Source organism: Heptranchias perlo, chromosome 11 (genome assembly GCF_035084215.1).
Source record: "Heptranchias perlo isolate sHepPer1 chromosome 11, sHepPer1.hap1, whole genome shotgun sequence".
Taxonomy (NCBI): domain Eukaryota; kingdom Metazoa; phylum Chordata; class Chondrichthyes; order Hexanchiformes; family Hexanchidae; genus Heptranchias; species Heptranchias perlo.
In genome coordinates this window covers 54,111,617-54,128,457 of record NC_090335.1, presented here as the reverse complement: position 1 = coordinate 54,128,457, position 16,841 = coordinate 54,111,617, and the positions used below count along the sequence as shown (strand labels likewise).

At 41.5% G+C, this 16,841-nt stretch overlaps 1 protein-coding gene across 2 annotated transcripts in view; it reads right to left on the bottom strand.

The window, feature by feature from the left end:
- Window positions 1-16,841, bottom strand: part of cip2a (cellular inhibitor of PP2A) — a 59,784-nt gene that overhangs the window by 12,548 nt on the left and 30,395 nt on the right. For both annotated transcript variants that reach the window (XM_067993054.1, XM_067993053.1), the window contains exons 11-17: window positions 15,438-15,665; window positions 13,874-14,033; window positions 10,108-10,249; window positions 8,862-8,961; window positions 7,051-7,169; window positions 3,372-3,552; window positions 2,777-2,851 (exon numbers count right to left, since the gene is read on the bottom strand). In XM_067993054.1, the coding sequence (XP_067849155.1) occupies window positions 2,777-2,851; window positions 3,372-3,552; window positions 7,051-7,169; window positions 8,862-8,961; window positions 10,108-10,249; window positions 13,874-14,033; window positions 15,438-15,665 (1,005 nt within the window). The remainder of the gene's footprint in view (window positions 1-2,776; window positions 2,852-3,371; window positions 3,553-7,050; window positions 7,170-8,861; window positions 8,962-10,107; window positions 10,250-13,873; window positions 14,034-15,437; window positions 15,666-16,841) is intronic.

Here is a 16,841-nt window from a genome sequence, read left to right as displayed (position 1 = left end):
GCGGGGGATTCGGTGATGGTAATGCCGTTGAATGTCAAGGGGAGGTGGTTAGACACTCTCTTTTTGGAGATTGTCATTGCCTTCAGTACACACTGCATTTGATTGCACATGTGGCTTGCCCCTTTTTTTCCCAGGAAGCTGTGTACTTCATCTGGGCTCCGCCCTGCAGTTAACCAACATTACAATTAAACTGTGTACTACATTTTAGAAAATTCAGCAGTTGTAAAGCAAAATAATGAAAGAAAGGTCCCTTTTTCCCTCACTTCCCCAAACCAGTGTAACTATAAAATCTAATAGCATCACAGCCAACAGTAGTTCTGTCCGGGCCCTGAGCTCTGCAATTCCCTCCCTAAATCTCTCCACCTCTCTCCCCTCCTTTAAGACGCTTCTTAAAGCCTATCTCTTTGACCAAGCTGTCCTAATATCTCCTTATGTGGTCGGTGTCAAATTTTGTCTGCTAACATTCCAGCAAAGCACATTGGGATGTTTTACTACGTTAAAGGCGCTATATAAATGAATGTAGTTGTTCAAAAATGAATTGAGGTACACATATTTACAAGATTACAACTCCAGACAATTCTGTCACACAGTTAAAAAGCTCTTTACAACTTTTATTCAATTTGTTTTTCACACTCGTGAAAGAACACCAAATCATCAGACTAACAACAGGCATGGCTATATGAGCAGTGAGGTAGATTATTAGCCCAATTGCAAAAATGTTACTTAGTGCATCATCACATTAAGAACCTTACTTTAAACTTGTAGGGGGTTAAATTGGACAAGGCCAATAATTGGGTGTGGGTAGCTTCGTGCGCAGGCAGGACGAGATATTTGTCCTGCCTAAGTACTTACCTGACAGCAGCATTAAAAACCAGGCCTGACATGAGGATTCCAGAAAATGCGCACTTTCCACCAGCAGGGTGTGCCCAACTCTCAGAGGGAGGATGTTTCTTAAAATCTCTTAAAAGGTAGCCGGTACCTGTTACTTGCGAAAAATAACAGTCTGCTGTCTGCACAGAGTCTGAATGGAGATCAGACATTGTACACGTAAAACACAGATGCGGGTCCCGTCCCTATGTTTACAAACTGATGAGTTACGTTAAAACATTGAATAAAGGTTGCGCACTACTAAATCCCACATCCTCCAATCTGCATGCCGGACCTCACCAATCTGAGCTTGTACCAGGCCTGCGAGAGTGTGTGCACAAAGGTTCTCCGCTGATGCATTAGAGGCCTTGGTGCAAGAGGTGGACAGAAGGAGGGACATCCTATATTCGCAAGAGGCCCTCCAGACATATGCTCAAAAGGCAGTGGGGGGGGAACGGGGGACGAAGTCAATGCCTGGCGCATAGTACCACGAATGTGGATGCAGTGCAGGAAGAAGTTCATTGCTTTGACACGAGTAGTCAAGTGAGTGAGGTCAACTGTGAAGTGGAATCTCCTACCAACTGCACCACTAGCCGCATTCACTGCTCCATGCATTACACCCCCCATCACCCACATACTCTTTCCATCAGTACTCAACTCTGCCAATCAGATGCTTCCTCTCACCCTACACATTACCACTGTTGCAAGCCGCCCACCCACAACTCACAGGCCACACACACTGGCAGCTATTCAACCATGACAGGCACATCACTCAGATACATGTCCTACTTTCTTGCAGGAGAAGGTGGTGCATAATAGGAGGCAGCAAGTGGCAGTGGCATTTAGCCCCTCGAGCCTGTTCCACCATTCAATGAGATCATGGCTGATCTGTGATCAAACTCCATATACCCACCTTAGCCCCATATCCCTTAATACCCTTGGTTCACAGAAATCTATCAATCTCAGATTTAAAGTTCACAATTGAGCTAGCATCAACTGCCATTTGCAGAAGAGCGTTCCAAACGTCTCTCATCCTTTGCGTGTAGAAGTGTTTCCTAACTTCACTCCTGCACATCCTAGCTCTAAATGTTAGGCTATGTCCTCTCGTCCTAGTATTCAAGTATAGGAGATCTCCAAACAGTTACAAATGCATCGGCAGCCAGAAGCAATAATCCAGCAACTAACCTGTAAATCCTGCATTGTCCCTTTAAATAGCGCTAGTGGGGGCTCCTCCAGGCACTCTAAGACACGTTCAGGTGGTCGTGGTTAAGACTGTGCGTTGAGTGAAGCGTTAAGTTCCAAAATGATGTCTATCACTTTAAATCAGTGTTGCACACTGATTGTATACACTTTCTCCTTACTTTACATGCTGCCAGCGTTCACTCTTTGCGTATGCGCTAATACCTATAACAAGATGGCGTCCAGCGCACATCACGCTAGAAACGTGCATGCGCTGTTAAGACATCATCTTGGCACTTCGAGAGGCCGCGTAGTGCCGAAACAACGGGCGCTAGACAGCCCAATTTCTTGTCCGAAGTGCTTTAAAAAATTGCAGCTCATGTTACCCAATACTACAGTGCAACTGCTGCATTAGAGAAAATATCCTTGAATACTCAATCAAAAAATAGTTTAAAAATCCCACTATCATGCTGGACTTCTGTTGTCACAAAATATAATTACTAAAGAGTCTGCAAAAGTACAGACGAATCATCACATTATTCACATACACCTGCAAAAGAAACCCCACTGAAGCCAATCGAGAGGAAATCTTAAAATGTGTTCAAGATTTCTTTATTGCTTCTTAATTTAAAAATCAGCTTCTTCGAAGTAATAGCATATTAGTTTTACCAACTTTCACCAGTTTTACCCCTTTAAAAAGAATTTACAATCAATTTCAAGTCATACTTACTGCAAGAGATGAAAGTTTCTGTTCATATACATCCATCACATCTGAAAGCCTCACATCCTTGACTTGTTCCTTCAGCTGTGAAAAGATAAATTCATGTTGTTAAATGATCATGATTCGCAGCAGAAAACTAAAAAAAAAAATCAACATTTTACAGATGTTCATGATTTACATGAAACAGTTGGCAACAAAACTATCCCTAGGATATAACTTATGACCACATAGCAGATAAAAGAACCTCAACACATTTGTGCTATTTGGCCAGCTTTCAAGATATACAAATTCAGGAAACTGTTACAATTAAAATAAACCCTCACTTTTGCCACACAAGTCTGACAGTTAAGTTTCTTAATGAAACTCAGTAATCAATATAAACCATTTTATACTGCTCCACTTTCCTCATTAGTCTACTGAATTAAGTTAGCAGTTGAACAGATTAGTGAGGTACATCGTGGCTCAATAGTATTCATAGGGCCTCCGAAAAAGTGTCAATAGAAACCAGAAATATGAGTGCAATATTACATACATAAAATACATACTATTATATATAATCATATAAACAAATAACCTGAAAACCCAATCAACATGCAGTACAAACCTCCATTCCTAATTGCAATTTATCAATCAACTCATGAATATTGGATCTGGTAGCACTGGCTGTACTTGAACATTTTGAAGTTACGAAGTTTGTTGAATGCTGCTGGACAGGAATTTTTTTCATTACATGGTCAATGTGCTGTTGTTTACAGGCATTATTGGCAGCAATGCTTTCTCCAAGCCTGGAAAGAAAAAAGCAGCATCAATGTAAAACTTTTCCCCCACTACCCTAAGTTTAGGACAGTACATACCTAAACAGAATGAGAAAGCACGAGAGAATTGACACCACATGAGTTTTGTTGCAGAGCTGTGAAATTCATATGGTTTGTTACATAAAAGTTTCAACACCCAAAATCTACTAAGAGTTGGAATACTCCAATATATTAGGGAAAATGTTGAAAGCAAGGTATACTGAAAAATTTATGCCGATGTTGGTCACTGGTCAGCTGATATAAACTTTTTAAAACAATGTAATTCAACCTCCAAAAGTGTTGAGTTTTTGTAGAATCATACAATGGTTACAACACAGGAGGCCATTTAGCCCATCGAGCCCATGCCGGCTCTTTGTAAGGGCAATCCAGTTAGTCCCACTCCCCCGCTCTTTCCCCGTAGCCCTGCAAATTTTTTCCCTTCAAGTATTTATCCAATTCCTTTTTGAAAGCCACGATTGAATCTGCTTCCGCCACCCTTTCAGGCAGCGCATTTCAGATCATAACTACACACTGCGTAAAAATGTTTTTCCTCATGTTGCCTTTGATTCTTTCGCCAATCACCTTAAATATGTGTCCTCTGGTTCTCGACCCTTCTGCCAATGGGAACAGTTTCTCTATTTACCTTATCTAAACTCTTCAGTGATTTTGAATACTTCTATCAAATCTCTGCTTAAAGGAGAACAACCGCAGCTTCTCCAGTCTATCCACATAACTGAAGTCCCTCATCCCTGGAACCATTTTAGTACATCTTTTCTGCACCCTCTCTAAGGCCTTCACATCCTTCCTAAAGTGCGGTGCCCAGAATTGGACACAATACTCCAGCTGTGGCCGAACCAATACATTATAAAGATTCAACATAACTTCCTTGCTTTTGTACTCTATGCTCTATTTATAAAATCCAGGATCCTGTAAGCTTTTTTAACCACTTTCTCAACCTGTCCTGCCACCTTCAAAGATTTGTGCACATATATCCCCAGGGCTCCGTTCCTGCACTCCCTTTAGAACTGTACCATTTAGTTTACATTGCCTCTCCTCGTTCTTCCTGCCAAAATGTATCACTTCGCACTTCTCTGCGTTAAATTTCGTCTGCCAAGTGTCCGCTCATAACAGGATGCATCGTAAGCTGCCGAGGGAAGTAAGGGTGGAAACCGCTGAGATGCTGGGCCATCTTGTCTATTGAAGTCTATTACTATCCTCTTCACTGTTCACTACACTTCCAAGTTTTGTGACATCTGCAAATTTTGAAATAGTACCCTGTACGTCCAAGTCATTAATATATCTCAAAAAAAAAAGCAGTGGTCCTAGTACAGACCTCTGGGGAACACCACTGTATACCTTCCTCCAGTCCAAAAAACAACCATTCACTACTACTCTGTTTCCTGTCACTTGGCCACTTTCATATCCATGCTGCCATTGCCCCTTTTATTCCATGGGCTTCAATTTTGCTGACAAGCCTATTCTATGGCACTTTATCAAATGCCTTTTGAAAGTCCGTACACAACACATCAACTGCACTGCCCTCATCAACCCTCTGTTATCTCATCAAAAAACTCAATCAAGTTAGTTAAACACGATTTGCCTTTAACAAATCCGTGCTATTAATTTTGTCCCGGATTATCATTTCTAAAAGCTTCCCCACCACCGAGGTTAAACCGACTGGCCTGTAGTTGCTGGGTTTATCTTTACATCCTTTTTTGAACAAGGATATAACAATTTACAATTCTTCAGTTCCCTGGCATCACCCCCATATCTGAGGAGGATTGGAAGATTATGGCCCAGCATCTCTGCAACTTCCACCTTTACTTCCCTCAGCATCCCATCAGGACCGGGTGACTTATCTACTTTAAGTACAGCCATCCTTTCTAGTATCTCCTCTATCAATTTTTAGCCCATACCTCCTCTTTTATTGTGACTTTGGCAGCATCTTCTTCCTTGGTAAAGACAGATGCAAAGTACTCATTTGGTAACTCAGCCATGCCCTCTGGCTCCATGGTAGATCTCCTTTTTGGTCCCCAATCGGCCCCACCCCTCCTCTTATTACCCGTTTACTATGTATATGCCTGTATGTTAACCATCAGTCTATTCTCATACTATCTCTTTGCCTCTCATGTCTTTTTTCACTTCTGCTCTGTACTTTCTATATTCAGCCTGGTTCTCATTTGTATTAGCAACCTGACATGGTCATACACCCCCTTTTTCTGCTTCATCTTATTCTCTCTCTTTCGTCATCCAGGGAGCTCTGGCTTTGGCCCCTCGTGGGAGTGTATCTAGACTGTACCCGAACCATCTCCTCTTTAAAGGCCATCTATTGTTCGATTACAATTTTGCCTATCAATCTTTGATTCCAATTTACCTGGGCCAGATCTGTTCTCAACCCACTGAAAATGGCCCTCCTCCAATTAAGTATTTTTACTCTAGATTGCTCCTTGTCCTTTTTCATTACTAATCTAAACCTTATACTATTATCACTGTTCCCTAAATGATCCCCCACTGACACTTGCTCCACTTGACCCACCTCATTCCCCAGAACTAGATCCAGCAATGCCTCCTTCCTCATTGGGCCGGAAACATACTGATCAAGAAAGTTCTCCTGAGCACACTTCAGAAATTCCTCCCCTCTTTGCCCTTTACACAATTACTATCCCAGTCTATATTAGGATAATTGAAGTCCCCCATTATCACCACTCTACAGTTCTTGCATCTCTCTAATATCCCTGCAAATTTGCTCCTCTTTATCCTTCCCACTAGTTGGTGGCCTATAGAATACACCCCATGTATTATATTGTTCCACTTAAAAAAAAGACAATTTATTAATACCACCTAATTTAAAGTAAACCCTTAAGCCATAATTCCAGAAGCTCTCCTTTAGTGCAACAGGTGGCATTTTGGAATGCCAATGATCTCTGGGAACTGTGGTGCACTTGTGATTCAAAAATCAGAATTGATACCGTAGGACATGGTACAAAAACTGCCAACATTTTTGTACTTTTAAAAGGACTTATTTTAAAATGTCCATTGGCTGTAACCACAGCATAGTGCACAGTTTGTAGCTAAATTACATTTTGTGTGTGTACTTTATTACAAGATGAATCAAAATTTTGTCTCCATGTTTTGTAAAGCAATGTAGCTCTTAAAAGTTATTCATACAAAAATTCATACAAACCAGTTACTCATTTGATAGTAACAAGACAGCAACACCAACAGCAAAAGTTACAGATCGTCAAAATATAAGCCTGAAAATTACTGTTGGCAATATCAACAGATGAATGTTTAGCTCGCTTGCATGTCATTCCTCTGTCCATTATTTTAGCTGAGGCAATGCAATTAATTGTAACAATATGTATTTTTTATTGATTTAGAGTTATCAAAACTGATGGTGCATAGTTGTATACAACATGGTTGCTTCAGTCACAGTGATCATTCTAAGCAGCTGACAGAAAAAGCAAACCAGACACCTTTAACACTTACATTATAGCAGGAAAATCAGGCAAAGGTGCCGCCTCAAACAGAATCTTTAATGCAAACTGTACATGCTCTCTGTGTTCGGATGTCAAAGCAAATGACAAAGGTGAAGTGAGTCGCTGGTCCTGGGAAAACATTTTTAAAAACTGTAAAAAGCAATACAGCCAATGCTTTGTAAACTAATTTAGGTGTATAATTTTTAATTTTCTCCCTTCCCTCCTGAAGGGAGTCAGAGGAGGGGATGGCAAAGATTCAGGATGATGAAAACTAAACATAATAGACAATTTAAAGAGAATTTCTTTACAAAGGTGACTAACATGTTCAACAGGCTACCACAGCGGGTGGCTGAACAGGAAAAGTAAAGGGGTTTCAAAACGAAAATAGAAAAGATCCTGACATCTGAACAGATTCATGAATATTATATTTTATAAGTGATTAACAAAAGATCTCACAGGAAAGAAGACGGATAAATAGATGGGCAGATGTGAGGAACTTGTGGCTTCTTCTGCTTTAAATATGTTATTATGAGGTACAGACCAACAGAAATTATTATTTTTAAATATCATGGTACTTTAGAAACATTATGAAGCTTATTCCACATATATACAAACCTTTATAGAGAAAATACTTTAAGGACAAGTTTTATCCCTGTTTCCATAGCCATCTCTACCACATCAAAGTTGTAATGATAAGCTGCATTGGTAAGCTTTTTCTTCCAATAGCAATAATTGAGACCTTCTATTATTTTATTCTGTAGTCTACCCAGATACCCATTGTTAATCAAGTCATAGAATCATACAGCACAGGATGACATTCAAACCATCGTGCCTGCGTAGGCTCTTTGAAAGAGCTATCCAATTAGTCCCACTCGACTGCTTTTTCCCCATGCTCTGCAAATTTTTCATTTTCAAGTATATATCCAATTCCCTTTTGAAAGGTACTATTGAATTTGCTTCCACCATCCTTTCAGACAGCGCATTCCAGATCATAACTCACTGCATAAAAGAATTTCTCCTCCTATCCAGTCTAGTTCTTTTGCCTATTATCTTAAACTGTATCCTCTGGTTACCAACCATCTTGCCAGTGGAAACAGTTTCTCCTTATTTATCAAAACCCTTCATAATTTTGAACACCTCTATTAAATCTCCTCTTAACCTTCACTGCTCTAAAGAGAACAATCACAGCTTCTCTGGTCTCTCCACATAACTGAAGTCCCTCATCTCTGGTATCATTTTGGTAAATCTCCTCTGCATCCTCTCCAAGGCCTTGACATCCTTCCTAAAGTGGGGTGCCCAAAATTGGAGACAATACTCCAGCTGAGGCTGGATTTATAAAGTTGTAGAAAAACTTCCTTCTTTTTGTACACTATGCCTCCATTTATAAATTCAAGGATCCCGTATGCTTTAATAGCCGTATCAACTTATCCTGCCACCTTCACGGATTTGTGTACGTGAACCCCCAGGTCTCTCTGTTCCTGCACCACCTAGAAATTGCACCATTTAAGTGTTAAGCTAGCTACTAAAGGCCAAAGACGGAACAGATTTCAGATTTGTTTTTCATGATTTTTGTTTCCTCTATTTGTCTATTCAACTTTTAACAAAAAAAAAATCCATTACTGGTTCCTTTCTTGAATTTGCTATCCTCCACAATTAATTTACAATATCTTTTCCCGTGCAACATAATCTCAACATTTTTCTAGACAGCTCAAGAATCAACGTTAAAAGCAATAGCTTATTTTTATTTCTGGTTTGGTTAATGAAGTAGTGAGAAAAAGACATGTCAAAAAAGTTGGTTTTAAACCCAGTCATAAGTTTTACCTGCAAAATCTTATAAAAGCTTGCTTCCATGTTTGGCACCAGCTGTTTGACTCTGTTCATAAGGCTAAGAGTCTTCAAGACAACATCAGCACCTACTTTACTGTCCAGTGCAGCATGTGGAGCAAAAACACAAGTTTAGAAAGATGTTAATTGCAAGCTAATTTTAGACTATGAACACTTATCATAATTTGGCCTCAAATTCTCTTCCTGATAAGCATAAACAAATCAGCACTCCATGAAGCAATTTAGACAGTTTGATCCTCACCAATGCAATTCCTCTATCAAATAATAAAAATAAAGCTGAAACTCCACGACAGTTCACATCTCTATCTTCTACCAGCTTAAAAAAAAGCATAAACATTGCTAGAAGAGGGTTGTTACTCAATTTATTTATAGAACTTACAATTAACTAACAACTTCCATTTATATAGCACTTTAATGTAAAAAGTATCCTAAAGGCACTTCATAGAATAAGCTCACGGAAAACTGATGGTGAGCCCGAGAACCAAAGGTTAAGAGGGGAGACCAAAAGCTTGGCTGAAGAGACGGTTTTGAGGAGATTTTTAAAGGAGTGAGGGGAAAGTTTTAGGCATGGAATTCCAGACATTAAGAACTAGGTGATTGAAGGCCCAGCCATTGATGATGAGGTAGATTCTGGAGATTGTGGAGGTGGCGGTTTTGGGGCGGTGGGGGGGGTGGGCGGTGGGGTGGGGAGAAGAGGATGTACAAGAGGCCAGAGCAAGAGGAATAGCGTGTTCAGGGGAAATATAGGGCTGGAAAAAATTGTGGCGATAGGATGAGGTAAGGCCATGAGGGAATTAAAAGATGAGGATACATTTAAGGCACTTAACCACTATACCCTCTTCCATTTACAAACACACTATTATTTCCATTTACATTGATGGTGTTTTTGGATTGATAAAGGAGTGTAGGAAATGAAATACCTTTCCACTTTGTATCAGTATCAAGCACTACTGTGATCATTAGGCCTCACTCCAACCACTCTTCTGCAAATTTGCTCAATTAGTGCTAGTTAGTGAAGCTCTGATCAATTTTTACATGAACCCATAGCCAATGCACATCAGACTGTCCAAAACAATTTCTCGTAAGGTAGTGAATAAATATCTCAGCATTAGGCCATTGTGGAACTTTTCCTTAGAGTATTTATTCAAAACAACCATCTCTATTTCTCATTTTAAATTTTACTTGATTTTTTTTTAAAAACCTTGTAAAACACTTCGCTTACCATAGCTCCACATCTGCTATCTTGCTCCTGTAGCCAATTTCCATCCTATTGTACGTGAACTGATATTCAAGAATTGAGACACAGTTTATGGCAGTGAGAACCTTAGCAACTTGCAACTTCATTTTATCATCTCCACAAAGCAGTAAAATATAGTTAAAGAAAAGGACAAAGCTTTTGTTCACTTCCTCCTTCTCCTCCCTTTATCGAATACAGTTCAGCTTCACATTCTCCAGTCTTAATAGCCTGAAATTGGTTCTCATGTCATTAGGTTGTCCTTCAGTCAGGTAAGAATACAGAATTGTAATGATCCAAAAAAGATTGCCAATTCTTAGTATTCATTAAGTGACACCCATAGTTTTAGCACCAGGGAATTATGTTGTCACTCAACCTCAATTGAATTTGATTATTCTCCATACAAGGTGCTTCACCAGCTCTTGGCAAAGTGCTAGAAGGAACAGCTTGATGACAGGAACAACTCCGTATCAAGCTTGGCTGTTATTACAAGACAAAGCAGCTCACAATAGCACAACATAACATGTCAAATGCTACAAAGGCAGCAAAAAACAAGGAGTTCTGGAACACCATCCAAGTGTATCTCACAGATAACATGATACCAGATTGGCAGAATCTAAAAAGTCTGCAACAGTCAAGCCTTACATTCAATTAGGAAGCAACAAATTAGGGAAGTATAAAAACAACTTTTTAAAAATTTTTAATGTGTACATACGAGCACTCAATAGATTCAAATGAATAGCTGATGATCACATTTTTTCAGCCCTCAGTTCCAGGACCTGAGAAATATAGTGGCCCAGGTTTTGCTGTCAAAATAACGGTGACGCTAATTGTGCTCACTGTCATTTAAGCATAAATGGTATAGCAACTTCTTGCAAGGGGCAAGTTCTTGATTAAATACTAATACCCAAAAGTTGCTGTCCGAGTTGAGCCACCCCTCCCACCCAATCTCGAGTTTCCAGCTTCTCCTCTTCCCCTCCACCCTCCCAACAGATCGTAGCCCAGATTTGATGCTTCTTTCCGAGTGCCGGGGACTGTCCCCGTGGGTCCCTGTCTGCGGCCTCCTGCCGTTAGGTTTCCCTCCTGCCAGCCAGGCCGTCAATTTGTCCAGCTGCCGAGCAGGAGGCGGCCCAACAATATTCTAATGAGGCCCTGCCATTAGGATCAGCAGAACCTCTGCATCCCCGGCCTTGCCGGGTTCTTCGCCCGATTACGGGCTCCCCCGCACTCTCCGTTAATATCAGGGCTGTTAACTGTTTCTTTCTCCACAGATGCTGCCTGACCTGTTGAGTGTCTCCAGCATTTTCTGTTTTTATTTCAGATTTCCGGCATCTGCAGTATTTTGCTTTTGTTTTAATGATTTGTGGAACAGCAGAGAGAACTGAATAAAACAAAGTTTCAAGAACCTTTTGTGGTATGATGTAACTGCTGCTAAGAGAAAAAGAACTGAGCTGTGAAATCAGAACTACGCCCTGTTTGCAGCATGTATTGTGGGTAATCACACGATTAGATGCATCCCATCATATCCACACCTTTAAATGGACATTGGGCTCGATTTTAGGAGGCGTGGGTACCGCACCCAATGAATTTGGGGTGCTCTGCACATGATCGCAGCGTAATTGAAGGCACTTACCTTGGCTTCCGGGTTTCGCGCTGGAAAGCTGCGCAGCGGGCGGACTGCGCACCTGCATCATAGGCTGTCAGCTGGAGGGGCAGTCCTCCACTGACTGATGCTACAGAAAGGAGCCAAACTTACAGCTTGGAGCAGCCCGGGCCTGCCTCTGCCACCACGAAGGCCTGGCTTGAGGTGGCAGAGGAGGTCACCAGCACCATCAACATATCACGCACCTGCATACAGTGCAGGAGGCGCTTCAATGACGGAACCAGGTCAGCCGAAGCGAGTACACTTACTCATTCCCCTACATTCTGTCTGCCACATCACTGCCCCCACCCCACATCTCCTTCTGCACTGCCAACACTACTCTGTCACATCACTCCTCACACCCACTCAAAGCTCATCCTCATCTTACCTGCACTTACTCACCTCGCCAGTACTCATCCCACCACTACCACTCAACCCAACCCAATCCTCATACAATCTCATGGCTCCGTCTCATACTCACCCTCTCATGCATCTCTTTCACGGTCAGCCTCACCCAACCTGTCACTACCTATGCTGCAGCCACAGGGCATGCATCATATGTGTAGTAGGAAGCGTAAGGCAAATGTGTCGTGAGCATGAAGGGGATGCACAAGGGTGTTTGAGGGTTTGTCATGGTTTTTACTTATATTTGATTTCTGATCAATTCACATTACATATTATATTGTCACCACTACTGCCACGTCTTTGCAAATCTTGTCTGGTTTGTGCAATAATGCCCTTTCCTGAGGATCACTATGAAGACCCACAACTGATGCCACCCATTGGGTCACTGCAGAATGGGTGTAGGTGTATTTGTAGGGCTCTTTTGTGCAGACAGAGATGTCGGCAATGTCCCCGGTGGCACCCTGGAAGGATGCAGAGGAGAAGTTTTTGAGGGCAGTGGTGACTTTGACAGCGACAGGTAAGAAGATGGTGCTCGGGCCAGCCAGGAGCAGCTCAGCATCAAGGAGGCTGCAGATGTCCACGACTACATGTCGAGTGACTCTGAGCCTCCGTGTGCACTGCTGCTCAGATGGTCGAGGAAGCTGAGCCTCAGTCTGGAGACCCTGTGGCGAGGGTAGTAACTTCTGCGACACAACTCTCTCTGCGGTTGCCCTCCCTCCTGCTGTGCAGTTGGATGCGTCACAGCACTATGTTGCGGAGCTCCACGTGTCAGAGGTGGACGGCTTGCCCGGCGAGGCTGGTGATGCTGTTCGTCCTCCGAGGAGGTCATGACTGCAGCTATGGCGGCCCTCATCCGGAAGATGTACGTTTGAGGGGGTCCGCAAGGTAGGTAAATGTGTCTGCACACCGGGGTTGAGGTTGCAAGTTTGTGAATTTTATTGTTAGGAAGGTGGTGGAGGCCAAACCTTGTCCAAAGCGACAGAGTGGCCTCCTGCAATGGGTAAGCGCCTCCACCTCCCCCACACCTGTCAAATGGAACTTTGCAGCTGCCACAGGCTGGTGGCTGCAACATGTCCATTTCAACTGGGAGTGTTTCCCCCAGTACAGGAAACACGCTCAGTTGAGTTGAAAATCACACCCCTCCTAAAATATCCTACAAATCAGGTCTGCAAACGACCTGAACTATCTAATTAATTGGTTTAAGTGGGACCCCGCCGGCTTTAATTGCCAGTGGGAGTCCCACATGTGGGGGCTGCGCGCACATCTAAGCACGTCACTAGGGAACCGGGCTCCGGACCCGCCCCAGGAATCCCCGATTTTCGGAGCCCCCCCCCCGCCACGAACCCGCCATCTCGGACGTCTGAAAATCGAGCCCATTGTCTCAATGATTTCCCTTATTTGGATGGAAGTCTATTTATTTGTATGTGGGGGCTGAAAGAATGAGGAAGAGTATTGCTCATCAGGTTTTGAGGAACATTTTGTCTGTTGACAGTTTCCAGACTGAAAATGATTCACATCCATTAGTACTTTATGCTGTATTTTGTAGAGATATTTTTCCCACTTTGAACTGTAATATAATTCAATTAACAAGGGTAAATTTCAATTACGAGAAAATATAGAAATAGTTTGGGATTTTCAATTCCCCCACTACTTGTATTAATTTAAGTGATTATACTTTAGATAACAGTATCTAATCAAAAAGGATATCTAATAGGACGTCAAGAGCCTTTGCAATTCGTTCATATTTCTTTTTCACCAGCGTCTCCTCTTGAGCATGGTCTGGAGTCTGTAACTGCTCCAAGATAACTGGAAAAAGCAGCTCCAAAAATGGCTCAACTGTTGTCCAAAGGGCACATTCCATTATTTCCTGGACAGGGTTACAGAAAATAAGGTTTAGTCACAGAATAAAATCAAGCCAGGGATAAATTATTTCATTAAACTGCTCAATATTTCTGGATCATTCTGGAACGCATTGATAATCTCCAGTTTCTTTTCTCCGCTACCAACAGTCTCCTTAAATCCCTCGCCCCTGTCCCTTCCATCCTTACTTCCAACAAGTGTGAGGAGTTCATGGACTTATTTATCACTAAGATTGAGGCCATCCGTTCAACTGCCTGTCACATTCCCATCAAACCAAACTTGCCCAAAAAGTTAAAGAATAAAAAGCACGAGAGAATGTGGAAAAGATAACATGATGAGCAGAATCAAAGTGCTGAAATTAGAATTAAATTGAATTTAAGTAATTATTTTACTAGTTTAATGTTACAGTAATAAAGGCATTCACTATCTAAAAGCATTTTGTTACTACATTAGCATTCATTTCATCATTGCAGCATAAAAATATGCTGAAAATATAAGCAATCATCTTGTTCAGAGACTGTTACTTCCTTGTTGCTGTTGACAGCCCAAGGTTTTTTTTTAAATGTGCATTATTTAGCCTCCTTGCTAGCAGGACGCAATATAATTAATAGAAATTTTCTAAACATTAAACAAGCTATGGTAACAGTGAAAATAGGGAGAAATTTCATACAATAATCCAGACAAATGATAAATGAAGAGGAAAACTCCATGTGCAGAATGTCTAAATTTAAAAGGGAGGTGACTAAAGTGTGACTCTTATTTTTCATTGCTATCCTCTACCTAACATAGATAACTGTAGCATAGGTACATTCAATGAGTAGAGTCTGGGAGAGAGGCAAGAACAAATGTACTGAACTGGATTTTCCACTCAGCTTAGAGATTTAAACACTACTGCCTGTGGAAAAGATAACACGATGAGCAGAATTAATGGGCACCTGAGAAAGGTGAGATTATTACTCCAACACTGATAATTCATTAGTTTATTGTCAAATGGGCTCATTTATCTAGCCAGACACACACCACCAGATCTAGAGGTCCAGTTCTCAAAGTAAAGTTAGATGTTTGTTCTCTCTTTCCTCTCCCTATCCCCCACCCCACCCCCACAAACTTTACTTTTAAATGTTAGGAAAGAACGCTTGTTGATCTTTTCTAGTCTATTCTTATGTAAATGTTGCTGCAAGTACAGGTATGAAGTGGGGTATTATAATGTGTGATTGCTAAACTTTATTCTGCAGAACTACAATTTCTAGACAGAGTGTATGCCTAAGTCACACTGGTCTAACTGGCCAATAACTGTCCAATACTGCTCAAGGTCTGCTATATTACTGGTCATTAGGCATCTTAAATATAGTTAAATAGTTCTTCCTCCCTCCTTTGCTTATTCATTTAGGAGTGTTAAAAGACCGTATACCTCAAACAGCTCCTTTAGAAGACCTAGAGCCAGCAACGAACACCTCTCCGGGTTCTCTACTGGTTGGCTTGACCAGTGGATAAGAGTAACAATCGGCTCTGAAGGTTTAACTTGTGATTTGAGTTTAGCTGCTGTAACTCGTTGCTCAGAGGAAGTTCCAAACATTGCATGACACAATATTCTCCTGAGACTGCTCACTGAACAGAAAGCAACAAGTAATTCAAGGATCTGTGGGAAGAAAAGTTACATTAAAGAATAAATTTGAATACAGGCTTCAATCATGAGATATTGAATCAATGTAGTGCCAGCTCAACTTTAGCCTTCCTTTTTCTGTATCCATCAGTACACTATTAGCTACACATCACTGAAGACCATCAAACGGCTTCTGGCTGCATTCCATTACAGCTGTGCTTCACCTTTTAGATTTGGTTGATTGTAGCAGAGAAAGACCAACATTGTCTGTACTACACCTGTTCAGTGCTGTTGCTAGGGCCTGCACCTTACTGAAACATCAACTTGGATCTACTAATACTAACCAAATAAAGGGAATTGTTTCACTCCATTTGTTGAAAGTACAAATTTGTTGAAACACAAGAGATCCAAGAGAGAAGATTCATCAAAATCTTTGAACTGTCAGGTACAAGAGATAAAACTTCAACAGTAGGCTTATTAAGTGTATAGACTCTGATGGCGCTACTTCAAGGGTTACGTTATGAGGAGAGATTACACAAATTGGGGTTGTATTCTCTAGAGTTTCGAAGGTTAAGGGGTGATCTGATCGAAGTTTATAAGATATTAAGGGGAACAGATAGGGTGGATAGAGAGAAACTATTTCCGCTGGTTGGGGATTTTAGGAGTAGGGGGCAGAGTCTAAAAATTAGAGCCAGACCTTTCAGGAGCGAGATGAGAAAACATTTCTACACACAAAGAGTGGTAGAAGTTTGGAACTCTCTTCCACAAACGGCAATTGATACTAGCTCAATTGCTAAATTTAAATGTGAGATAGATAGCTTTTTGGCAACCAAAGGTATTAAGGGATATGGGCCAAAGGCAGGTATATGGAGCTAGTTCACAGATCAGCCATGATCTTATCAAATGGCAGAGCAGGCACGTGGGGCTGAATGGCCTACTCCTGTTCCTATGTTCCCATCCTTGTCGGGAAGTGAGGCCAGCCACTTTGGATCAGAGAAAGACAAATCAGAATATTTTCTTAACGGTGAGAGACTAGCAGCTGTGGAGGAGCAAAGGGATTTAGGTGTTCATGTATTCAAACCACTAAAAGCTAGTGAACAGATACAAAAAGTAGTCAAAACGGTTCGTGGGATGTTAGCCTTATCTGAAAGGCGGTGGAGTTCAGAAATGAGGAAGCAATGCTTCAGTTGTGCACAGTCTTGGTCAGACCCT